Source organism: Somniosus microcephalus, chromosome 19 (assembly GCF_052327205.1).
Source record: "Somniosus microcephalus isolate GS21.2 chromosome 19, FLI_Smic_1.0, whole genome shotgun sequence".
NCBI lineage: Eukaryota > Metazoa > Chordata > Chondrichthyes > Squaliformes > Somniosidae > Somniosus > Somniosus microcephalus.
In genome coordinates, this window is record NC_141005.1 from 19,058,000 (window position 1) to 19,085,195 (window position 27,196).

The 27,196-nt window shown below is 47.0% G+C and overlaps 1 protein-coding gene across 1 annotated transcript in view; it reads right to left on the bottom strand.

The window, feature by feature from the left end:
• The window catches only part of LOC147103587 (unconventional myosin-XVIIIb-like), a 409,691-nt gene that overhangs the window by 285,443 nt on the left and 97,052 nt on the right, over positions 1–27,196 (bottom strand). Inside the window, exon 15 of the mRNA XM_085962172.1 lies at positions 3,571–3,738. Within this exon, the coding sequence (XP_085818298.1) occupies positions 3,571–3,738 (168 nt within the window). The remainder of the gene's footprint in view (positions 1–3,570; positions 3,739–27,196) is intronic.

Here is a 27,196-nt window from a genome sequence, read left to right on the forward strand (position 1 = left end):
CCCAGCTGTTCAGGAATAAACTGATATATTTGGGCACGAGTTTGGCACAATACATAATTTGAACCAATAGAAAGGATTCTGAATCACTGAAATCAATCTTTATTTATACATTGAGCAGTGAGAAGGCACCTCCAATGGCAGTAAAATAAGTGAGACATCCAAATGGCTCATGGAAGTGTAAGACTAGCTGCTCGCAATGAGGGTGGAAAATTCTTAACACAGTCACAGCTCTCCAAAAGTAATTCATTGCTTAAAATCATAGATGTTTTTCAATGATGTGCTAAGGAACTATATAAATGCAAGCATTTCACTTTACTTCTTTTCTCCACTTCCCTCATATTGAAAATCAATGTTAGCAGTTCTGGCATGTGATGGAGAGGGACTTCCCTCTCGGGAGAAAAAGATAGGTGCGGTTCATTTTGAACTCGCTGTGTGGAGATTGCATTTCATTGGTTTGCTCATTAATTGTAATGCAGCATACTTATTTGCATACATCTCACATCGGGCTCTGCCCATTTGGAAGCACAGCTTACAGCAACATTCTGAGCATGTAAATGCCCAACCAGCAAAGCATATTCCTTTTCTCGGAGGCTCATTAACGTGAGGGATCACCCTAATGGATAATGCAACATTCCTTGGTGTATCAGACTTCCTTACTTTATGCCATTTGTTGGTTGGGTTTCTCCTGAATTCCCTATTGGATTTATCAGTGACTATCTTATATTTATAGCCCCTAGTTCTGGTCTCGCCCGCAAGTGGAAACATCTTCTCTACATCTACCCTATCAAACCCTTTGTAATTCTGAAGACCTCTATCAGGTCACCCCTCAGCCTTCTCTTTTCGAGAGAAAGGAGTCCCAGCCTGTTCAATCTTTCCTGATAGGTATAACCTCTCAGTTCTGCTTTCATTCAATAAATCTTTTTTGCACCTTCTCCAATGCCTCTATATCCTTTTTATAATATGGGGACCAGAACTGTTCACAGTACTCCCAATGTGGTCTAACCAAGGTTCGATACAAGTTTAACAGAACTTCTGTGCTTTTCAATTCTATCCCTCTAGAAATGAACCCCGGTGCTTTGTTTGCAATTTTTATGACCTTATTAACCTGTGTTGCTACTTTTAGTGATTTGTGTGTCTGTACCCCCAGATCCCTCTGTTCCTCTACCCCATTTACAACAACAACAACTTGTATTTATATAGCACCTTTAATGTAGTAAAACGTCCCAAGGTGCTGCACAGGAGTATTATAAGACAAAAAATTTGACACCGAGCCACATAAAGAGAAATTAGGGCAGGTGACCAAAAGCTTGGTCAAAGAGGTAGGTTTTAAGGAGCGTCTTAAAGGAGGAAAGAGAGGTAGCGAGGCGGCGAGGTTTAGGGAGGGAATTCCAGAGCTTAGGGCCCAGGCAACAGAAGGCACGGCCACCAATGGTTGAGTGATTATAATCAGGGATGCTTAAGAGGACAGAATTAGAGGAGCGCAGATATCTCGGGGGGTTGTGGGGCTGGAGGAGATTATAGAGATAGGGAGGGGCGAGGCCATGGAGGGATTTGAAAACAAATTATTTGAAAATAATTTAGAAACTTATTTTCCAAGGTGTATGTGGCCTCCTTATTCTTCCTACCAAATTTGCCACCAGAAATATCTTTCATCCCCATACTAGAATGGCAAGGTGCTTTGGACATTTCATGATTGCAGCAGCTGAGAGGGCCACTGTGATAGATCCTCCTTCCACCACTCCCACTCTAGTTTTATGCCCCTCTTCAATTTTCTCTTGCTCCTCCTCTCTGGAAGACATTACGGGGTCGATTTTCCCGAACCTGTCGGGAAGAAGGCGGGACTACAACTTTCGGGTTTTAGACCCGCCTACTTCGACGTCCGGCCAATCCGTGCGATTTTCCCTTGATTGACCTTGTTGAGCCCGCCCAGCGGGCTCAGCAGGTCAATTAAGGACCACCCGGCAACAGGTGACGTCACAGACTGAAATTTCATCAGTCGAGAGTTCTTGACAGATGAAATATCAGTGTTTCACAGCTGTTTGAAGCTGCCAAACACTGACAGTCTGAGTTCTAACATGAGTCCTTCTGCACAGACTTAGTTACAACTCTCACCGGCACTCAAAGCTAAAGGCTGTCACTTTTCACAGATCGCAGCCGTTCAGCTTTAAGTGCCGGCTGAGTGATGGGCTCCCGACGGCTACAGGAAGAAAGGCTGTTAATGTAAGTACAGGTAAGTAAAAGTTCTTTACACACACCAAACACACTTACCTTTGCACTCATGCACCCATCACTCACCTGAGCACCGACATCGCCACCCCTCCAACTCCTTCAACCCGACGGCCCGCCTGCTCTAACCTGGCGTGGTTTGGAGCCGTCGTGAATCCCACACGAAACCCCTCAAAATAGGGATTAGGCTAAAAACTGCCTGTTAACTACCTGTTAACAGGCAGTTAATTGGCACTAATCCCTTCCTGCCTGGTTTGGCAGGTCCCAGTGCGGGGTGGGTACCCGCCGCCCCTGAAAGTTGTGTGGGACGGGTTTTGGACGTGATGGTGTCGGGACCCCCAAATTCAGGATTTTCCCCCCCACCACACGCCTGAAACCCCGCCTGACGGCTTCAGGAAAATCGACCCCTACCACTCTTATCTGGGCCAAGATTTCATGGGCACTGGGCATCCTCCTGCACTGTGCCCAGGTGACCATGATTCACGTATGAGTTTTGACAGCAACCGTCAGGTGATGAAGGCCTGACAACAACAGAGTCTGTTCTGTCCTCCTGCCACACCCACACATGCAGGTACCAGCAGGGATCACTGGATGGCCATCAAGAGAAATAGTCCTAGGTGGTTTTTCTCTTCCCTAATCAAGGGGTGCTGTGACCAGTTGTACTACCTTTACTGCTGTCTGGGCTAAGATCTGCTAACTCATCACAGAATAGGGCTTGAGCCTGGGACCGTCCTAGTCTGTATGGCTCAGAGATGTGGTGACTTTATCTCTGAATCATCATCAAGGGAACCAGCGCCGCCTTTCAACGCCAACGCTAATTGCGATTAATGGGCAAGGTGCGTTTCTACTTAGCAAGACTAGCCCTGGCTCATTCAATGAGTTTCAGGCATCTCATAAGCATTCCATCCCGCCACATAGCGCAGGACAACCAGAATTACCTAATGAAAGCAAATCATGGGTTTAAATTCACTCCGAGTTGGCGGTCCAACTCATGGGGCTCTGGATTGATACTCCAGTGATCAGCACAACAGCTACTGAGCCAATAGACATAGCGGGTTAACATAACATAAGAACATAAGAAATAGGAGCAGGAGTAGGCCACTTGGCCCCTCAAGCCTGCTCCGCCATTCAATAAGATCATGGCTGATCTTGGGCTCAAAGCCATTTCCCTGCCCGCTCCGGTTCAAGTAAGGTAGCCCTGAAGGTTCAGCGACCCTTCGCGCGGGCAGTCAGAAAGCAAACATTCAACTCCTATTTTATTTAAGAAAAAAGTAGGCATTAAATATAAACACGTTAAGCTGGGTTTGAACTAGTTTTTGGATGAGATGGTCTTTGTCTCCATACCTGTCGTGCAGTCTGCAGTGTCAGCCGAACTAAATCTATTTGTAGCCTGCTGGATGATCTGCTTGAGGTGATGTTTGAAGACTGCAGTTGAAAGTTCCTCTAGTTCACATCCAAGTGCGCTGGCTGCGTTCTGGGCCCACTCGAACTTCATAAATTGCTTCCTGCCAACTGTACAAACATGAAAAATAAAAACAGAGATCACTTCAGTATTAACACATAATGGGATCAATCAGCGCAATGCAAATTCAGCTCTCACATCTGAGGTCATCAATTCTGCTCCATTTAATTGACTGAGCCACGAAACAAAAAGCTTGGTTTGGGTTTGGATCAAATCAGTATTTGTTTCTTTTTTAAAACGAAAACAGGCATTTCTATCGCACTAGTATGCCCCCTTATGTTTCTACAAGCACCGAGAAATTCTTCAACCTGTGGTGGAGTTGCATAGTATTAATAAAGCCAGTTGGAAAAATCAGCAAAACAAAGGAGATGATCGTGGACTACAGGAAGCGGCAGGGGGAGGGACACACCCCAATCTACATCGAAGGGGCTGAGGTGGAGAGGGTCAGCAGCTTCAAATTCCTGGGTGTATTCATTACGGAGGACTTAACGTGGTCCCATCACATCAACGTCGTAACCAAGAAGGCATGCCAACGCCTGTCCTTCCTCAGGAGACTGAAGAAATTTGGAATGGCCCCCCAGATTCTCACCAAATTCTACCGGTGCACCATCGAGAGTATCCTGTCCGGCTGCATCACTACCTGGTATGGCAACTGCACCGCCATAGACCGCAAGGCTCTACAGATGGTGGTGAAAGCTGCACAACATACTATAGGAATTAAACTACCTGCTGTGCAGGATATCTACCCCGAGAGGTGCCGGGGGAAGGCCCTGAGAATCATCAAAGACGCGAGCCGCCCCAGCCACAACCTCTTCGCCCTGCTCCCGTCCGGTAAGAGATACCAAAGCATACGGCCTCGTACCAGCAGGTTTCAAAACAGCTTCTACCCCCAGGCCATAAGACTCATGAACGAATAATTTATTATTATTTATTATTGTTTTTATTTATTATTACTGTATTTCTATTAGTATTTTTATCATTGTTATGCCATATTTATTCCAATGTTGGGAGGACTCGTAAAAATCAACATTTCATTGTGCAGTACACACGTTTGCTGCATATATGACAAATAAAAAATTGAATTGATTGTTCCATCAGATTGATGACAAGCGGTCAAAAGGGGAGATCGGGGAAGAGCATCGAAAAAGACCATGTTGTGAACTAATTGGACCGAGTGAGCAGCAGTAGATCTCCAGGAAACTCTGCTGAAGGATCCCGACTATGAAATCCCTTAATATTAGAGTAGAAGAGGTTGCAAATGCATTTCTTATCGCCGTGACTGTCACCTCCTCATCTGAAACCAACACTACCCGGGTGTAAAAATATCCTCATCTGCAGCAGGACAGCCTAGTGCACCTCATCTCCAAAGATATAATTGTTACAGTTGTAATTGTTTCAACAAGCGCTGAATTTATCGAGGGTTTTGTCTTCTGTACAGCGCTCTGCCATCCACAAGGACTGTTGGACAAGCCACAGCACGAGAATTTCTGCAGGCCTCACAGTTACCAGTGCTGGCAATCTTAAATGGAAATGGAAAATACTGCAAAGTGCACAGCCAAGTCCACCCATGCCTATGTGTAGCCCTGAACTCAATCTCTACTTGGTCTTCACCCTTTCTACACTGCTTTCCTTCTTGGGACATGTTCTGACTCGTTCGCATCAGCCCTATAAAGGGAGCTTCTCCACTTCGGATGAAGAGTCCCATCCAAAACATAGGACTGTTGTATGAGGAGCGATTGGGATGTCTAGGCCTGTATTCACTAGAGTTTAGAAGAATGAGAGGGGATCTCATTGAAACATATAAAATTCTGACAGGGCTAGACAGACTGGGTGCAGGGAAGATGTTTCCCCTGGCTGGGATTTAGGACTGAGATGAGGAGAAATTTCTTCACTCAGAGGGTGGTGAACCTGTGGAATTCTCTACCACAGAAGGCGGTGGAGGCCAAGTCACTGAATATATTGAAGAAGGTGATAGATTTCTAGACACAAAAGGCATCAAGGGGTATGGGGATAGAGCGGGAATATGGTATTGAGATAGAGGATCAGCCATGATCATATTGAATGGCGGAGCAGGCTCGAAGGGCCAAATGGCCTACTCCTGCTCCTATTTTTCGATATTTCTATGTTTCTACTAGCCAGATGCTAAATCGAAGTGCTGTGTATTTCCAGCATTTGAAGCAGCATCAAGTTCCAGCGCTTCTTCATTTCCTAAAGTCTGCACTACAAGTGCCTAAAGGTAAATCACAATAAAGTGTCTGCTTTCAGATGTACATCGCCTCTTTCTTCTCTCAGAGGGTCGTGAAGCTTTGGAATTCTTTACCCCAGAGAGCTGTGGAAGCTGAGTCATTGAATATATTCAAGGCGGAGATAGACAGATTTTTGAGCAAGAGGGGAGTCAAGGGTTATGGGGAGTTAAGTGGAGTTGAGGCCAAAATCAGATCAGCCGTGATCTCATTGGGTGGCGGGGCAGGCTTGAGGGGCCGAATGGCCTGCTCCTGCTCCTATAGCTTATATTTATGTTTTTCCTCACTGCCCTTACAAACAACAAAGAGTATCCCACATTTGCACATCAAACCACGACGGTAATAAGGAGAGTTTTTTTTTACTGGGTATGCACACATTTAAATGAACGGAAGGAAAATTGAGTGGATTCCTTTACGGGTGTGCTCTCCAACCCACCCAATTTTATGCTAGTCGCTGCCTGGGCTTGGACCTAGAAAAGTCTCTGCTAAAGACTCATTTGCAGTGGATCATGTCAATGTTCTCCAATTGTGATCACTTTTTCCTCTGCGCTCTGGCCTGAATGTTCCCCTGTAATCTTACCCGTGTAAAATAATGCATGCACCTTGACACATCTCTCAGAAACCTCCGAAAGTCCTTCACGTACAATATTACTTTGAAATGCGGTGCAGGCGGACACAGTAGCCAGTTTGCACGCAACAAAATCTTTCAAACAGGCCGTAGATGAATGTCCAGTTAATCGTTCTTTTTGCCAGTGTTGGTCGAGGAAGGAGTGAAGGAGTGAAGAGAGACCACGGCACCGGGGGAACTCGCTGCCCTTTGAATAGACATTGGATCTTTTTCATCCACCTGAACCACTGACTCCCCAAAGCCTTTCCACCATCTACAAGGCACAAGTCCAGAAGTGATGGAATACTCTCTACTTGCCTGGATGAGTGCAGCTCCAACAACACTCAAGTAGCTCGACACCATCCAGCACAAAGTAGCCCGCTTGATCGGCACCCCATCCATCACCTTAAACAGTCACTCCCTCCACCACCGGTGTACCGTGGCTGCAGTGTGTACTACAAGATGCACTGCAGCAACTCGCCAAGGTTTCTTCGGCAGCACCTCCCAAACCCGTGACCTCTACCACCTAGAAGGACAAGGGCAGAGGCGCATGGGAACACCACCACTTCCAAGTTCCCCTCCAAGCCCCACAGCATCCTGACTTGGAAAAATATCGGCATTCCTTCATCATCGCTGGGTCAAAATCCTAGAACTCCCTCCCTAACAGCACTGTGGGACTACCTTCACCACACGGACTGCAACGGTTCAATAATGCGGCTCACCACCACCTTCTCAAGGGCAATTAGGGATGGGCAATAAATGCTGACCTCGCCAGCAATGCCCACATCCCATGAACGAATAAAAAAATCAGGTAGACGGAGGCCTGGATTTAATGCGTCATCTTAAGGGCAGCATGTCCGACAATGAAACAATTTTAGTATTGCACTGGAGTGTCAGATTAGAGCATATATTCAAGCCCTGGAGTGGGATTTGAACCCATGGCCCACTATGTACACAAGTGCACATACATCGTGTTCATATTTTGTACACGTCTTGATTTGTAGAAACAAAAAATAATTTGATGCGAGGTTGTAGGAACAGGAAATATTTTGATGCAAGGCTGCTACTATATGCAACATAACTGGCCAGTAAGAATCTCGAATGAAATACAAAACCTAGCTCCACAGTTGCATTGACCAGCAGGAAATCATATAATATCTACTGACAGGCTATCCTACCCGTACAACAACAACGACTTGCATTTATATAGCGCCTTTAACATAGTAAAATGTCCCAAGGTGTTTCACAGGAACATTATTAAACTGATGACGACATTCCGCTGCAGCACAAGCTGGACAATTTCCTGTTCGCCTACCGGAATGCGACACATGCAGTCACCAACCAGGCTCCAGCCATGATGTTCTTTAACCGAAGGTTAAGATCTCGCCTGGATTTGCTCAGACCAAACGTACGAAGAGATGTTGAGAGTAAGCAATTCCAGCACATCCATGAGAAGCCAACAAGGAGCTTCAATGTAGGGCAACCAGTCTTGGCCCGCGACTACCGAACAGAAAAATGGCAGCCAGGAACGATATGCACACGGCAGGGCCCCCTAATGTACACAGTGGACGTTGGGGAGAGCATCGTGAGACGCCATGCTGACCAGATCCTAGAGTCACGGGAACAAGTCAACCCCATGCCTCGCCCATACGTACCTGGTGATGAACCCGACGTACAGGTCGCATCTACCCCAGAAACAGTAGCATCGGAAGCTGATGAACCAACCGACGACAGGGGGCCAGAATCGCCTCCGCACCAAGAGCAAGACACTCGGGAAAGGCGCTATCCAGAAAGGATCAGGAAGCCTCCCCAAAGACTGAATATATAAATAGACTATTTTCAGCTAATGTTGCATGTTAAAAGTGTTAATTGTAATTAGTTGATATTTAATTGTTAAATGAGTGTTATGGTACTGTTAATCTAAAAGGGGAGGAATTGTAATGTATATACCTTTAAGGGGGGGAACTATCTTTTACAGCTCATGTATACTGCAGTACCGGCAGTGACCACACCTGTATATAGCACCGAGTAGTAATCTGTACAGATCAGTTCCCGTGTGAGCCACGTTGAGTAAACACCTGTTGTACCGTTCTCCTGCAGTCTGTGTCTTATTATACACAGACACAACACTCCTGGTATCTTGGCCAACAGTCCCCTCTCAAAACAATACCGATCAAGCAGTCATCAATCAACTGGACAGTGGTGCGGCATCTGCCTACATAACAACAGCCACTGGTACTTCAAAAATAATTCTGTGTGTGAAGCACATTCAGATGTTGTCAAGTCTTTCTTTTGAACAGTTTCTGCTTCAAGCAGTTCTGCAATGTGCTAGAGCTTCCAGCGCCCGGCAATCTGTCCCACTTACACCGCCAACAGATTTCAGTGAAGGGGCAGCCACGGGGAAACAGCTGCAGCCACTCGAGCTTTCGCACATGCAGTTGTTTGGAAGCCACAGTCATGACGTCTATTTTCTGGCTTGGAGACTTTTTGCAGATGGCCGGAGAGGGTCCGTACAGACCATCAATGGAATAAACCGCGTTGGCGAGCGGTACAGCAAACCGGGCATCTATAGACAGGAGGGGCAACAAAAAAAAGACAGCTGGCACCCTCAGCAGTGCTGGGCCTCTGGAGCAGCATTGGCAAACCACCTCCTGAGGTTTCTTGGCAACATTAATACCGTCGCATTTATATTACAGCACTGCTGCCAAAAAAAAGGCCATTGTAATAAAAGAGGGGCACTGGGAGTCTTTGTGTTATTTCCTCTCAGGGGTCACAACATTTGGTAGATAGCGATTTGTTTTCACTGAACGTGGGCTAACACTGAACGAGCTAATGAACAGCCTCAGCAATTTTATAAACACCCCATTGAAACCGTTCAACATAAAATTGTGACAGACCCCAACAATCTGCCAACTTCAGTATTGCTAATGCACCTGAGCTGACTCAAACAAGACACTCTGATGTAGTGTCCATTTTGTGCCTCCTCACAGGATTTCTGTTGGTAACATATTGTCAAACTTATACATGAGTGCCCTTAGGCAATTGCTGATCATTCATTATAAGAGACAGCTAACGGTGCACAGATACATCTGCTCTGCAAATTAAGAGGCCAGCATAAGAACATAACATAAGAACATAAGACGTAGGAGCAGGAGTAGGCCATTTGGACCCTCAAGCCTGCTCCGCCGTTCAATAAGATCATGGCTGATTTGATCTTGGCCTCAGCGCCACTTCCCTGCCCACTCCCCATAACCCTCGACTCCCTTATCGTTCAAAAATCTGTCTATCTCCATCTTAAATATATTCAATGACCCAGCCTCCACAGCTCTCTGGGGAAGAGAATTCCAAAGATTCACGACCCTCAGAGAAGAAATTCCTCCTCATTTCCGTTTTAAAAGGGTGCCCCCTTATTCTGAAATTATGCCCCCTAGTTCTAGATTCCCCCACAAGGGCAAACATCCTCTCTGCATCTACCTTGTCAAGCCCCTTCAAAATCTTATATGTTTCAATAAGATCACCACTCATTCTTCTAAACTCCAATGAGTATAGGCCCAACCTGCTCAACCTTTCCTCATAAGACAACCCCCTCATCTCCAGAATCAACCTCGTGAACCTTCTCTGAACTGCCTCCAATGCAAGTATGTCCTTCCTTAAATAAGGAGACCAAAACTGTACGCAGTACTCCAGGTGTGGTCTCACACACAGCAAAGATGGGTCTTTCAACCTTGTCACAACTGTTACATAGGATATACAGAAACAGGTCATTCGGCCCAACCAGTCCATGCCGGCGTTTATGCTCTACACGAGCCTCCTCCCGTCTTTCCGCATCTAAATCTATCAGCATAACTCTTTATTCTATTTTCCCTCATATGCTTGTCCAGCCTCCCCTTAAATGCATCCATACTATTCGCCTCAACCACTCCCTGTGGTAGCGAGTTCCACATTCTCACCACTCTTTGGGTAAAGAAGTTTCTTCTGAATTCCCTATTGGATTTCTTGGTGACTATGTTATATTGATGGCCTCTAGTTATGCTCTTCCCCACAAGTGGTAACATTCTCTCTGTACCCACTCTATCAAAATGTTTCATAATTTAAAGACGTCCATTAGGTCACCCCTCAGTTACTTAGGGCTGGATTTTGTCATTGTGGGCAGGTTGGGGGGCGGGTCCTGCCCCCGCCTCCGATGTGAGGCGGGATAATTTAGCAATTTTGCCATAATTGGGCACTTGATTCCCAGCGTGTGGGAACCCCTGGCCCAATGAGTCTTTTGGTCCTGAAACTCACCTCTGATGATGTCATCTATGCAGCTGCATTTAAGGCCTGCAAGCAGCCTTGGTTCATTTTCTGCCGAACTACTTTGTTGCTGAGACTTCTGAGGGATTAGTGGTGCAAACATGGAAAGCTCCACACCCAAGTGCACACCCCGCTTTGATGAGGACTCCCTCCAAGCTCTGGTGGAGGGAGCCAGAGCTCAAAAGGAAGGGCTGTTTCCTTCCCCTGGGAGGAAAAAGCCTCCCCAGCAGACCAAAGCTGTGTGGCTGCAAGTGGCACAGGAGGTCAGTGCCATCTCAATGTGCAGCAGAACCTGGCTGCAGCGCAGAAAGAGGTTTCATGATCTTCTCCGCACAGGAAAAGTGAGTATGACATCACCATGACCAACAATCTGATCCCCATCGCCTCTCATCACCAGCACTCTTCATTGTCAACCTCCTCCTCCACATCCCACTTGACCCTTACATCCCTGCACCCTTACCCATTCCCTCTCTCTCTATGTTCACATTCACTTAATTATTCGACTATGCAGCCCTCGCACTCCCTATCACTGTGATGCTATGACAACAACTTACAACACACAGGGAGGGCCCTTGGTCTTGGGACCTCACTCCATCTTTGTGTCCTTCTAAGCATCTATGCTATGGATTCTCTACACTCACTCCATCGTTCTCACTCAACCTCCACTTGTGTCCCTCATTGCAGGAAAAGAGAGCCCACAATAAGAGGGAAAGGGCGAAGACAGGAGGAGGGCCACCCTCAATAGCCCAGCTCACCAGCGTAGAGGAGGCAGCCCTCGAGATCATAGGAGCCGAGGAGGATGTGCAAGTGGGGGACAGACAGACGGGCGCATCAGAGCAAGCTTGTGACAGTAGTTTTTCATCTCTCTCATTGACATTGTATGAGTGACTGATATTGATTCTGATGCTCTAACAGATATGCATGCAATGTTTATCTCACGTCTAACTCTTTCCTTTACTCCCCCACAGGACCATCAACAGCCCCACTCCCCACTGTCCAGGAGGAACAGCCTGAGCCACAAGACTCCTCAGAGGAAGCTGCAACCTCTGAGGGCACAGCGTCAGCAGAATTCAGCACACCCAGCACCAGCGCAGACACTCACACCTCGGTGGGACCTTCGGGACATAGAGTAGTGTTGTCACCTGGTGTATCACAGCTCACAAGTGAGCATCAGCAGATGGTGGAGACAGGGACAGCAGTGGAGAGTCCTTGTCGGAGACTGCAGGGTGCTCCCAGTTCGGCTCAGCTGCATGTCAACCCTGTGCCTCCGGGTCCATCCAGAAGGAGAGCGGTGCTGGAACTCCAGGAACAGGTGCAGGAGTCTCTGGCAGGTTTTGTCTCCAGGGTCACTGCGAGTGTGGAGAGGATGGAGGAGTCCATCGCTAACATGAGCAGAGCCTTTGTGATGGCATTGGCGCATGAACGCATCACCACGGAAAGGATGGCAACCTCCGTGGAAAGGATGCCTATGGTAGAGGAGAGAATGGCTATGGCCATGGAGGAGCTAAGTCGCCAGAGTGTTGAAAACATGGTCATTGTTCAGAATAGACTGACATCTCTGGAAGAGCGATGGGCAGCTATTGAGCAGAGAAACCAGAGCTTCATGGAAGTCCTCTGGAGTACGACTGCACTTCAGGGGGTCCTCATGGCCCCCCTGAAGTGCAGCAAGGTGCTGTCAAGCTATTTGCTAGCTCTGAAGTGGGGCTGATCCATGAGAGAGATGTTGCAGACAACAAGGAAGTGGGGGCTCCTTTCCAAGCACTCACACTTCCATGCCACTGACAAGTCCTCGGTCAGAGCCCCACCAGCATCCTCACCCAACTGAGATGGGCAACTCATCCACTGCACAGCCGCAGGAGCAGTAGACTGTTGCCAAGCCCTCACAGGCTCGCAACCCCAGAGGACACCCGCCAAAGGTGTCGAGGCAGGAGCAGCATGAAAGTGAGCAAGGAGCCTCCACATCTGCTGAAGTCACTGGAGAAGCACCACGTAGGAGCACGCGTAAGAGGAAGATAAAGCACAAGTAGTCACAAGGGTAGTCACTTGGGTGTTCTGTTGTGTTTAATTGTGAAATGCCATCCGTGAATTAATGTTATAAAATGACTTGATGGCAAACTGTTGAAGTTGTGGGCTGTGTCATTTCGCAAATGGGACTTCCACATTGAGGGCTCAGGGTGACTTGGAATTGTCAGTATGGCGGTCAGAGTGATAGGAAGCCATAGGTTCTTGTCCATTGTTGATGGTGTGGTAAGAAGGTGCGAGCCAAATGTGTTTGATTGGGCAACCTAAGCAAATCTGGCCAAGATCAGTGCATCCCTTGCATCCTGGGCAGCAATGTTCTCGCGTGCATCTGCCGCTACTTGATGTGCCTCCGCAAGCTGTTCGTTGTCGCTCTCCTCCTCCTCCTCCTCATCTGAGGAGGCTATGCGATGAGCCATTTGTACCTCAGGCAGCTGCAAACCATGATGCTGTGCCATGTTGTGAAATGCACAGCAGACCACGCCGATTCTGGAGGCCCTGGCTACTGAGTACTGCAGGGCTCCACCTGATCTATCAAGGCATCTCAATCGCACATGGAGGGAGTGCAGCAAAGATTCACCAGGCTGATACCTGGGATGGCAGGAATGATGTATGAGGAGAGATTGGGTCGATTGGACTTATACTCGCTGGAGTTTAGAAGAATGAGAGGGGATCTCATTGAAACTTATAAAATTCTAACAGGACTAGACAGACTAGATGCAGGAAGGATGTTCCCGATGGCGGGGGAGTCCAGAACCAGGGGTCACAGTCTAAGGATAAGGGGTAAGCCATTTAGGACAGAGATGAGGAGGAATTTCTTCACCCAGAGAGTGGTGAACCTGTGGAATTCTCTACCACAGAAGGCAGTAGAGGCCAATTCATTAAATATATTCAAGAAGGAGTTAGATATATTTCTTAAGGCTCAAGGGATATGGTGAGAAGGCAGGTACAGGGTACTGAATTTGGATGATCAGCCATGATCTCATTAAATGGCGGAGCAGGCTCGAGGGGCCGAATGGCCTACTCCTGCTCCAATCTTCTATGTTTCTATGTTTCTATATTCAGCAAGCTGATGGTTTGCTCGATAATGGATCTGGTGGACATGTGGCTGGAGTTGTAGCGCTCCTCCACTTCGTTGGATGGCCTCCTCAACAGCGTCATTAGCCATGTCTTCAGGGGATTGCCCTCGTCTCCAAGTAGACATCCACAAAGTTGGTCTGGCGGACTGAAGAGTGGAGGCACACTAGACTGCCGCAGGATGAAGGAGTCACAGCAACTGCCAGGGTATTTGGTGCAAACATGCAACATTTCCTTATTGTGGTTACACACCAGCTGCACGTTGAGGGAGTGGAAACGCTTGCGGTTGACAAAAATACCTGGATTGTGATGGGGTGCCTTAAGGGCCACATGTGTGCAGTCAACGACGCCCTGCACCCTTGGAAAGCCTGCCAGATTAGCAAATCCAACTGCGCGTGCGGTTACACTTGCTTGGTCCTTGGAGAAGTTGATGTCATTGTGCGCGTTGGCAAAGAGGGCATCGGTTACCTGCGTGATGCAAGTGTGTGCGGCCGCCTGGGAGATGTCACTGATGTCTGCTGTTGATCCCTGGAATGAGCCTGAAGCAAAAAAGTTGAGTGCGGTGGTGACTTTGACGGCCACTGGTAAGGGGTGTCCACCCTCTCCTCTGGGCTCCAGGTCTTGTTGAGGTAGCTGATCCTCTGTCTGTAGACCCTGTTTTGGGGTATCTCCTGCGCCGACGTGCTTCCATGCGCTGGCGCCTTCTGGCCTGTGTAGCTTCAGGTGGGTGAGCAGCAGGTTGGCGCTCCTGTTGTTGCTCCTGCTGGTGGTGCTGCTATTGTTCCGGGTCCTGCTGCTGCCGCGGCTGGTCTTCATCCGAATCTGAGGTCCAGGAGGAAAGGAAATAAATGGTTCCCATGCTGCAGGTTGAGGAAGCACTCAGTAAAGTTGGGGAGAGGGGTTTCCCAGGAGGTCACAGTGGAGATGGATCTCAGCTTCAACACTTCCAAAATAAGTAGACCTGCAAAAAGTTCTCCCAGGCCTGAGAAAAGAAAGTTCTGCCACCTGCAAATGATCATTGTGGAAAACGCCTTTTTTATGCTGGAGCTGCAGCTGTTAGTAAGCCAGCCACTTGTGAGCCCGCCAGGGTTAACAGGTGTGTTCCAGGGGAGGCGTGCAGCACGCGGGAAATGTGTTAAACTCCGAAAGGCCTCTCAAAATGGCATTATAGAGGTAGGTAAGCGGTTGTTAAGTGCCTTAAGGGCCTATCCCGCGGGACCGACACGGGGTCTGAAAGCCCGCATTTGAGAAAGTTGCTCAGAGGGTTGGAGGCGGGATCGGAGCCCGACGCCATTTTTGGCAACTTTCCCCACCTGACCCGCCTTCAAACCCGCCTCCTCGGGCCTGGCAAAAATCCAAACCTTATTTTCCCTCTCGGCATCCATTCATGAGAGGTTGCCTCCGCTTGGCAACCACCTAAAATGGCATGGCTGAAATCAAGAGCTGACTATATGAGGAACTGTAGCCTCAATATCAGCTCATCACCCTATTGTGGAGCGTGCTGCAGAATTCTAGAGTGTGGCTCTCAAGCAGATATAAGTTCTGGCTGTGGCCCTCAACAAAAAAACTGTAAGCAATATTGATGGAGAAATTTCTAATCCTAACTTCAGACCCAAGAATGCAAGATGCCAACATTAGTCAGGAAAAGTTAAATGGTCTCACCTTCATCCCCTTTGCCAAAAATACCCCAAAAGGGCTGATTATCTGTGCAGAAAATCATAGGCTGGGGGTTAACATAATGAACTCCTAGTGTGTGCTGGGAGCACTGAAGAGGAAAACCTTCCCTAAAATGCACTGGAAGATTTAGAGCATTAAAATATTTTAAATTGGGCAGAAAATGTGAAGCATTTCCATTCATCTGTTTGACTGATCCTCATGCAACTGAATCCAATCAAGCGGGACAGACACGGCAGGACTGAAATAATATCCATTAATTAAGAGATCAGCAAACCCAGATTTCTTGAGGACCATATTTGGCTGGCATCTCTGTTTTAATCAATGTTTATAAAAGGTAATTAGAGGAACACCAGCATGCTCTGGAAAATGAAACGGCCAGGAGAGAAACAAGAGATGACACAGAAGTGTTGGCGGCAGAAAGGGGCATAGACAGGAGAAAATAAATAAATCGAGAGAGCGATAGAGTAACAAATAGATGGAGAGTGACGGAAAATCTGAAAATGCGGCAATTTGAATAGTCCCACGATCACCATTACATGAAGTAAAATAATAGAACACAAAAATAATCAGTCGACAGGCCAGATAGATGAAATCTTTCTTCAGGACCCATCTCCATAGTTCTACTCCAAATATGTGAGGGTAGAATTGCTGATATTAATGGTCGAACGTTTAACACTTTTGTATGACACTTCCTCTGTCTGCCATTTTATCCGAGGTGCTACTTTCAGACTATGCAAATATTGGCAACAGTAATTTCAAGGCTACAATGCTCATTATTGGCCTCGACACCCTTCCTCAGTGTAGAAATAAGTACTGGCCCCCACATGTGTCCCACAGTGCGAGGTGTTTACATCACAGAATAGGTTCAATTGGAGAAGGCCCTTCAGCCATTTGATTCCATGCTGCGGAATACCAACCCTACCATCACCCCAGTACACCATCTGGTTGTTTTTGTCCAGTGTCCCAGCCTTAGCCATTCTTCCTGCCAACTGTTGATTGTCCTTTCCTTATGCAGGGAACAGCACCAACCACTGTACATGGCCTTCTTTGATCTCACAAAGGCCTTCGACACTGTCAACCGTGAGGGATTATGGAGTGTCCTCCTCAAATTCGGCTGCCATCAAAAGTTTATCACTATCCTCCGCCTGCTTCACGACGACATGCAAGCCGTGATCCTGACCAATGGTTCCACCACAGACCCAATTCACATAAGAACCGGGGTCAAGCAAGGCTGTGTCATCGCACCAACGCTCTTCTCGACCTTCCTTGCTGCAATGCTCCATCTCACCCTCAGTAAGCTCCCCACTGGAGTGGAGCTAATTTACAGAACAAACGGGAAACTGTTCAACCGCCGTCGCCTCCAGTCCAGATCCAAGGTCGTCCCATCCTCTGTCATCTGTGACAGAGACTGTAGGTCCCGTATTGGACTAATCAGTCACCTGCGAACTCATTTTTAATGTGGAAGCAAGTCATCCTCGGTTCCGAGGGACTGCCTAAGAAGAAGACGACTTCCTTAGCCTGTCTTAAACTTACCCGTCACAACCTCTTGTCATGATGCCCTCTCATATCTGAAAGTATTGTTCTGGGTTTATTTTCCTCTATAACATTAATTATTACATGGGCACCCTTTGACCTCTCTTTGAGGCAGAAGAGTCTGCTTTATGGAGTCATTCCTCAAAGCTCTTCCCTCTTACACCTGGGATCATCTTTGTTGCTCTGTATACTTGTATAGCATTCTTTATTACTCTTAGTTATTGAGATCAGGCGAATGGGTCTGTCCTCCCTGGTATGGCTCTCACCTTTGTTCTGGCCTGTCAGACCCTCCCCAGTATTTACTGACTTCCTCAACATGATCACAGCCCTGATTAGAATGAACTCATGGTCAGTAAGGCCAAAGAAAGTAAGAACCTGCATCTAGATAGCATCTTCCACATCCCCAGGGCATCCCAAAGCACTTCACGGCCTACTTTTGAAGTGTGGTCACTGTTGTAATGTAGTCAAATGCAGCACAGTAAAGGTCACACCCCCTTGGTTGCTAACAAGCAAAGTAATTAGAACTTTTTCTCCCAGAAATAAATCATTCACTGCTACTGGGAGAAAGAAGCTCTAAAATACAAGGGAAACAATTAATCAATGGTGACAAGAATAGAGTAGTTCTCAGTAGATTCAGCTGATGTTCCTTCCTACATTACAACAGTGACAACACTCCAAAAGTACTTAATTGGCTGTAAAGCGCTTTGAGACGTCCGGTGGTCGTGAAAGGCACTATATAAATGTAAGTCTTTCAAGTTTTTCCTTCTAGATGAAACATACCCATGATTGTTATAGATTCCAAAATACTGGAAAATACACCAAATAGAAAGAAAGAAGAACTTGCATTTGTATAGCGCCTTTCATGACCTCAGGACATCCCAAAGCCATTGAAGTATTTTTGAAGCGCATTCACTGATGTCATGTAGGAAAGGCTGCAGCCAACTTGTGCACAGCAAGGTTCCCCAAACAGCAATGAGATAATGACCAGGTAATTTGTTTTAGATGTTAGTTGAGAGATAAATGTAAGCCAGGACACCGAGGAGAACTCCCCTACTCTTCATCGAATAGTGCGGTGGGATTTTTTCCACCCACCTCAGTTTTAACATCACATCCAAAAGACGCCACCTCCGACAATCCAGCACTCCCTCAATACTACACTGAAGTGCCACTACACTGAAGTGCCAGCCTAGATTGTGTGCTTATGTCTTTACAGTGGGACTTGTATAATGTTAGAGATCAAAATTTCCAGGGCGGGGTGGGATAAATATTTCCCCTTTGGGCTTCTGTGTATTTTTGTTTCTTTTCCTCCAATACACGTGAAGAAATGTTGGGTATGCCCACAATCTAAGCCTGTGCAGCTATTAGTTTTCCACATCATAAGCTTATAATCAGAGCGGTTCTAAGTTGTCCTTTTTTTGGCGGAGCTGGTTGGACCTTCCTGAACCTGTTGGTCAGTTTTAAAATCCTGGGATTGGACACAAGTGCCATTAAAATGGCATCTGCATTCCAATTGTGGCTGTATCTCTTTCTCTCTCACCACAGATGCTGCCTGACCTGCCGAGTATTTCCAGACTTTTCTGTTTTTATTTCAGATTTCCAGCATCTGCGGTATTTTGCTTTTGTTGTGGCTCTCTCAGTTCCTGCTGTGAAAGTACCTTGGCCAGGAAAATCCCCGCTCCTCCGCCCTAGCCTTGCTGGGAGTGTGGTGGCAGGCCCGCTCCTGGCCAACATTGCCGTGCCACTTTGCCTCCTGCTTCTCACAACTGTAGAGTGATAGTCTCTGTGTGCCAAAAGTAATGAATAGCCCAGCAACATGTCAAACTGCTCTCTTTATAACATTTAAGATTGTGAGAACATCACAGAAGCTCAGCTCCCCTTTAATGGCACAAATATAGTTGCAGAATTGCCTTGATGCTCAGATTATTAAGTCCAGAGTGCAGTTGTCTTTTATATGACTAGATCATAATGTAACTCGGAGAGACAGAAGGCAGTCAGCTGGAACTGTGTTGCACTGATAAGGCAAAATGAAGACATGGGGCAATGGACAGCAATGTCAATAACATCAATGCAATTGCACTACACAAACCATGATCACAGATGCAATTTACTCTGCTCTCTTCTTCTGCCACGGGTCACCAGATAGAATTTAACACAATACTTCACAGCGGCGCTTGAACAGCAAGTTGTGGACCAATGAAAAATTACTCAGTCCTAAGCTGGTCTGGAAGGTTGCACACCCCGACCTAGCAGGGTGGCAGCTTCACTTTGCACCTTTAAGAACACAAGTACACACACCTACGACGGTCCAGCGGGTGAATGCTCTGCCCAGTGTAATGCAGATCCGGAAGAGCCAGGTTCCATTCTCGATCTGGATAAACTTTGCTGCTCTGAGTCAGGGGAGCAGTTGGGTTCCTCAACTGACCTCAGTCATCAGGCATCAGTCTGACTCAATGGGTAGCACTCTTGCCCCTGGGTCAGAAGGTTGTGGGTTATCATAGAATGGTTACAGCACGGAAGAAGGCCATTCGGCCCGTCGAGCCCGTGCCGACTCTCAGCTAGTCCCACTCCCCCTGTCATTTCCCCGTAGCCCTGCAAATGTTTTTCCTTCAGATACTTATCCAACTCCCTTTGAAAGCTGTGATTGAATCTGCCTCCACCACCCTTTCAGGCAGTGCATTCCAGGTCCTAACCACTCGCGGCATAAATAAGTTTTTTCTTATGTCGCCTTTGGTTCTTTTGCCAATCACCTTAAATCTGTGTCCTCTGGTTCTCGACCCTTCTGCCAGTGGGAACAGTTTCTCTCTATCTACTCTGTCTAGAACCCTCATGATTTTAAACACTCCCATCAAATCTCCTCGTAACCTTCTCTGCTCTAAGGAGAACAACCCCAGCTTCTCTAGTCTCTCTACTATTGCGAGCTATAATGATGGGGATGGAAGAAGGGGTGGTGAGGTAGGTGTGGAGACCAAGATGAGACCTGATAGAGGGTTTTTAAATTATGAAGCGATTCAGTAGGGTGGATGTAGAGAAACTGTTTCCACTTGTGGATGAGTCCAGAACAATTAGGTATAAATATAAGATAGCCACCAACAGATCAAATAAAGAATTTAGGAGTCGTTTCCTCACACAGAGGGGATGAAATTGGTGTTCGGCGAGAGCAAATCAGCAGCTATGACGGAGGAAGAAATAGAGAGATACGGGAGCAGGGTGGGACGAGGTAATCAGAGTGGAAGGAGCCTCATGTAGAATATCAACACCAGCATAGACCAATGGGGCCAAGTGGCCTGTTTCTGTGTTGTTCTATGTAATTGCTTGTATACCATTTCCCCTCAGTCCTCCTCTCTTGATCTTCCAATGGGAAAGGCAAGAAAGGCAACAATTGCACAGATCTCTCTCGATCTCTCCATAAAACATTTAGATTGTGAAAACGTCACAGAAGCGCGGCTGTCATTTAATGGCACAAATATAATTGCTGAATTGTCTTGATGCTCAGATTATTACGTCTAGAGTGAAGTTGTCGCTTACATGGCTGGATCACAATGTAACTTGGAGAGACAGCAGGCAGTCAACTGGAACTGTGTTTCACTGATAAGGCAAAATGAAGGCACGGGGCAATGGACAGCAACGTCAATAACATTAATGCAATTGCATTACACAAACCATGATCACAGATACAATTTATTCCACCCTGGGGATGATCAGTGACCAGAAACTTAATTGGACCAACCAAAGAAACAACATGATTACAGGAGCAGGGCAGAGATAGGGTGCCTGCAATGATTGGCTCACTCCCTGCAGGCTCAAAGCCCCTCCACTATTGACAAGGCTCAAGTCAGGATTGTAATGGAATATTCACTATTTGCCTAGATGGGTGTAGCTGCACCAACACTCAAGGAGCTCAACACCACCAGGACAAGGCAATCCGCTTGATTAATGCACCTGCCCCTGTAGACAATATGCACCACTGACATATTGTGGCTGTAGTGTGTACTATCTACGGGATGCACTGCAGCAGTTCCCCAGGCTTACTTCGACAGCACCTCTCAGCCACATGACATCCACCATCAAGGACAAGAGCAGCAATATCATGGGAACATCATCACTTCCAAGTTCCCTCTAAGTCACACACCGTCCTGACTTGAACATCCAATGCCATTTCTTCATTGGCACAGGGTCAAAATCCTAGAATTCCCTCCCTAACAGCACTGTGGGAGTACCTTCACCACACGGACTGCAGCAGTTCAAGAAGATGGCTCACCACCACCTTCTCAAGGGCAACTAGGGATGGGTAATAAATTCTCGATCTAATAGCATTGTGTGAGCATCATCACCACAAGGATTGCAGAAGTTCAAGAGGGCCCACCACCATCTTCACCACATTCAAGGCAACTAGGGATGGGCAATAAATGCAGCTTGCCAGCATCACCCACAGCCCAAGAACAATTGATTTAAAAAAATAAAGTGTTGAGCAGTGGAGACATGAAGATAGGCAAATCATAGAATCATACAGCACAAAAGGAGGCCATTCGGCCCACCGTGCCTGTGCCGGCTCTTTGAAAGAGCTCTCCAATTAGCTCCACTCGTCTGCTTTTTCCCCATAACCCTACAGTTTTTTTCCTTCTCGAGTATTTATCCAATTCCCTTTTGAAAGTTACTATTGAATCTCTGCCCACCACCCTTTCAGGAAGTGCATTCCAGATCAAAAATACTCACTGCGTAAAAAAAAATTCTCCTCATCTCTGGTTTGGTCCTTTTGCCAATTATCTTAAATCTGTGTCCTCTGGTTACCGACCCTCCTGCCAGTGGAAACCGTTTCTTCTTATTTATTCTATCAAAACCCCTCATCATTTTGAACACCTCGATTAAATATTCTGGAATCTTGTTCAAGTCATTTTCAAGGTCAAGCAGCATTTATGTAGACCTTTCCATCAGGAAATTAGATGAGGAGGCTAGAGTCCAGGATGGGTAAATTATAAATGTTTGCGGAAGAAGCACCCTCCACTCATTCTATGTTTTCATATCTTCAAAATCAAACATCTGCCTCTAAATTGATCTCAGCTCAGAGATCATTAGTTTCTGGAGAAACCTTGGCAACGGGCCAAGGCCCATAGTGCTGACACAACCAAGGTTGTAGAAAGGAAGGGAGAAGAGGAGCTTGACCAAGAAGTAGTCGTTCGGTGCGATCTCGACGCAGCGAGTGGTTATGATCAGGAATGCGCCGCCTGAAAGGGCGGTGGAAGCAGATTTAGTAGTAACTTCTAAAAGGGAATTGGAGAAATACTTGAAGGGGAAAAAAAATTAGCAGGGCCATGGGGAAAGGGTAGGGGAGGGGGACTAATTGGATAGCTCTTTCAAAGGAGCTGGCACAGGCACAAGCACGATTGGCCGCATGGCCTCCTTCTGCGCTGTATCATTCTACAATTCAAAAGCTTGTCAATTGTATGACGCCACCTAGAGGCTCTCAAGAGACTGTCGAGATGCAGTGAGGCCCATCGTGTGGTCTTGCCAGCAGTCAGCTCCATTCCTCAATCTATAATCTGCGACTTTATCACAGATCAGTTAATAATTCATTTGGCAATTGTAACTCCTTTTAACAATTTTAAAGGTTTTTTTTTTACTATGAATTATGTGAACTGTACTCTTCAGTTTGCAAGATGACAAATGCTCCTTGCTGTCTTGTCCAGCATCAGGCACAAACCCTCCAGCTGTGTACACATCGAGGTCCGTTTATCATTGTCTATTAGTACTGCTGCCTGAGGTATCCCCACACAAAGAATCTGAGCATGCGTGCAACACATGTACTGGCGATAATTGTTCTGTTTATCAAAAAAAAGTGTGTGGACCAGGCAAGGGCTGCAGTTAATTACGACACTCGCCTTTCGCCTGAGATCTGGGTTTAAATGTCATCGACACCTACGAGGCGAAAAGCTGCTCTTATCCGCCATCTGCAATGGTCCCAAGCTTGAAAGCCCTCAGTAGAACGTTTTTAAAAACTGCTTACAAATCTTGCTCAGAGATGCTGCAAGGATAGCTGGAGCGGGAAATGGAAGTGTCACACTAGTGCAGTGGCCGGCACTTTTCTGAAGGTTGGGTTTAAGACGTATTGCGGGGGCAGAGCTTTACTCAGCACTTCATCATGTGATACCTGATCTACTGTGCTTGTTGCAGAGAGTCTGCTCCTATTATAGATCCGATGCAATTCCACCCACTTTGCACCATGGCAGATTAGAGAGTGTCTCGCCACCACCTTCTCAAGGGCAACTAGGGATGGGCAATAAATGGAGGCCTTGCCAGCGACGCCCACATCCCGTGAATGAATAATTTTTTTAAAATTCTTGCGGGGGAGGTAGGGGGCTGAAACCAGTGACAGAGGATTCACCCATCTCAAACAGGCAAGCATTTTGTTTAAATATAGATTTAGGGATGGGGGTGTCTTGCAAACCATTTCTTGTTGTACAGATGTACATGAGATTGTTGCTCAAAGACACCTATTTATTTTTATTCGTTCATGGGATGTGGGCGTCGCTGGCAAGGCCAGCATTTATTGCTCATCACTAATTTCCCTTGAGAAGGTGGTGGTGAGCCGCCTTCTTGAACCGCTGCAGTCCATGAGGTGAAGGTACTCCCACAGTGCTGTTTAGGGAGGGAGTTCCAGGATTTTGACCAGCGACGATGAAGGAATGACGATGGCCCAGAACTTGGTGTCGGGGGCTTGCCGCGCGTGCAAGCCCCCGATGTGCACTTACCCGGCGCGCCGACATCTGAAACCTGGCCCGCAGTGGATTTCCTGTCAGTGGCCCGGTTCTGATGTCGGCGCGCTGTGCTAACCTGACCCAGTGGCGTAGTTAGTGCGATGTGCCGGCTGGGATCAGGTGAGCACTGTTCAGCCAATCAGGGGAGGGGAAACTTCATTCATAAGTTTGAGAGTAAGAACTGTCAAACTCATGAGAAGTACTGCACCCCAAAACACTACTTAAACTTTAAATAAAATTTTAAAAAACATCCCAATCATTAAATTAAGTATAAATAAGTTTAAAAAAATAATTGAAACAATAATTTTTTTTTTGAAAAAAATAAATTTTTAATAAAAAGGGTCTAAAACTAAACTTACCTTATTGCAGATTCTTTAAAATAATAAACCTGTGGAAAAAAAATTCTAAATTGCACTAAAACACCACTTACCTGTAAAAATAAATACTTACGTGTGCTTTTTACAAGCGTAAAGACCGGAGGCCTTTACACATGCGCAAATCCCCCAAAACAGAGGAAATCCAAGACGCACGCGCTGCCCCCTACAGCGCACGCGCTAGCCTCTTCACCTCTTGGGTTAGAGGAGAGGAAATGCTGGTTTTCAGCGCATGCGCTGTGCATGCTGAAAACCGGCATTTCCTCCGGCCAGACGCGTGAGTACCCCTTCCGTACTCACGCGTTTGGGGAGGAATTACTGCCCCAATATATTTCCAAGTCAGGATGGTGTGCAACTTGGAGGGGAACTTGGAGGTGGTGGTGTTCCCATGCGTCTACTGCCCTTGTCCTTCTAGGTGGTAGAGCTCACGGGTTTGGGAGGTGCTGCCGAAGAAGCCTTGGCGAGTTGCTGCAGTGCATCTTGTAGATGGCACACACTGCAGCCATGGTGTGCCAGTGGTGGAGGGAGTGAATGTTCAAGGTGGTGGATAGGGTGCCAATCAAGCGGGCTGCTTTGTCCTGGATGGTGTCGAGCTTCTTGAGTGTTGTTGGAGCTGTACTCATCCAGGCAACTGGAGAGTATTCCATCATACTCCTGACTTGTGCCTTGTAGATGGTGAAAAGGTTTTGGGGAGTCAGGAGGTGAGACACTCGCCGCAGAATACCTAGCCTCTGACCTGCTCTTGTTGCCACAGTATTTATGTGGCTGGTCCAATTAAGTTTCTGGTCATGGCTACTCCCAGGGTGTTGATGGTGGGGGAATTTGGCAATGATAATGTCAAGGGGCGGTGGTTAAACTCTTTCTTGTTGGAGATAGTCATTGCCTGGCACTTGCGTGGCATGAATGTTACCTGCCACTTATCAGCCCAAGCCTGAATGTCGTCCAGGTCTTGCTGCATGCGGGCATGGACTGCTTCATTATCGGAGGTGTTGCGAATGGAACTGAACACTGTGCAATCATCAGCGAACATCCCCACTTCTGACCTTATGATGGAGGGAAGGTCATTGATGAAGCAGCTGAAGATAGTTGGGCCTAGGACACTGCCCTGTGGAACTCCTGCAGCGATGCCCTGGGGCTTAGATTATTGACCTTCAACCACCACAACCATCTTCGTTGGTGCTAGGTATGACTCCAGCCAGTGGAAAGCTTTCCCCCTGATTCCCATTGACTTCAGTTTTACTAGGACTCCTTGGTATCACATTTGGTCACATGCCACCTTGATGTCAAGGGCAGTCACTCTCACCTCACCTCTGGAATTCAGCTCTTTTGTCCATGTTTGGACCAAGGCTGTAATGAGGTCTGGAGCCGAATGGTTCTGGCGGAACCCAAACGGTGAGCAGGTTATTGGTGAATAAGTGCCGCTTGATAGCACTGTCAACGACACCTTCCATCACTTTGCTGATGATTGAGAGTAGACTGATGGGATGGTAATTGGCTGGATTGGATTTATCCTGCTTTTTGTGGACAGGACATACCTGGGCAGTTTTCCACATTGTCGGATAGATGCCAGTGTTGTAGCTGTACTGGAACAGCTTGGCTAGAGGCGCAGCTAGTTCTGCAAGTCTTCAGCACGTCAGGGCCCATAGCCTTTGCTGTATCCAGTGCGCTCAGCCCGTTCTTGATATCACGTGGAGTGAATCGACTATGAAATGGCCATCCACCGTTGCTCGGGATTTAGCTGTGGTGGCAGCTGATTTAAGGGGCATGGCTCAGTACACTGAATCCACAGTATTTCAAAACGTTTTTGACCATTTCTGCTATTTTTACTTTTTTTCTCTGCCGGCACTTAGGTTCTGATGAGCCTTTGTGGCAATCGTTCCAATTATCTTTTTTTGCCCAAGTATCATTCCGAGCACCAGTGCGTGGCCCAATGGGAGTCCCCCTACCCAAGATGTTTGAAGAGTGGAGGAGGAGGACCTACAGAGGGATATCAGGCAGGTCAGGCTACCTGAGAATTACACTCTGGTGGCCACCAGCCGAGACCCTCAAACCCGTGTCTGCAGACAGAGGCTACCAGATGTCACGTTGGCAGGCAGCGAGTGCCTTCGGATACTCTTGTTCTCAAAAGCAGCTGGGACAGCAGACCCGATGGCACTATTAAGGTAAGCGAATGCCTGGCTAACTGCAATGTTGGACGCTTCCTTGGAAGTACCCAATCACAGCAGGTCATGCTTTCAGCAACACTGCATAAAAGAAGGCCTGCTATGATTGGCAACATCCATCAAGCTGCTATCAACCATTTCTTGGAAAACAGTGACACACTTGGAAAACAGTGACAGGATCGGACAAAGTCAACATGGATTCACAAAAGGTAAATCGTGCTTGACTAATCTACTGGAATTTTTTGAGGATGTAACTGGTAAAATAGATAAGGGAGAACCAGTGGATGTGGTGTATCTGGACCTTCAGAAGGCCTACGATAAGGTCCCGCATAAGAGATTAGCGTGTAAAGTTAGGCACATGGGATTGGGGGCAAGGTATTGACTTGGATAGAGAACTGGCTGGCAGACAGAAAGCAAAGAGTTGGAATAAACGGGTCTTTTTCCAAATGGCAGGCAGTGACTAGTGGGGTACCACAGGGATCGGTCCTTGGACCCCAGCTATTCACAATATATATTCATGATCTGGACAAGGGAACTAGATGTAATATCTCCAAATTTGCAGGCGACACAAAGCTGGGTGGGCGTGTGTGCTGTGAGGAGGATGTCGAGAAACTACAGGATGATTTGGACAGGTTGGGTGATTGGGCAGAAACATGGCAGATGCAATATAACGTGGATAAATGTGAGGTTATCCACTTTGGTGGAAAAAACAGGAAGGCAGATTATCTAAATGGCAATAGATTGGGAGAAGGGGAAGTGCAACGAGACCTG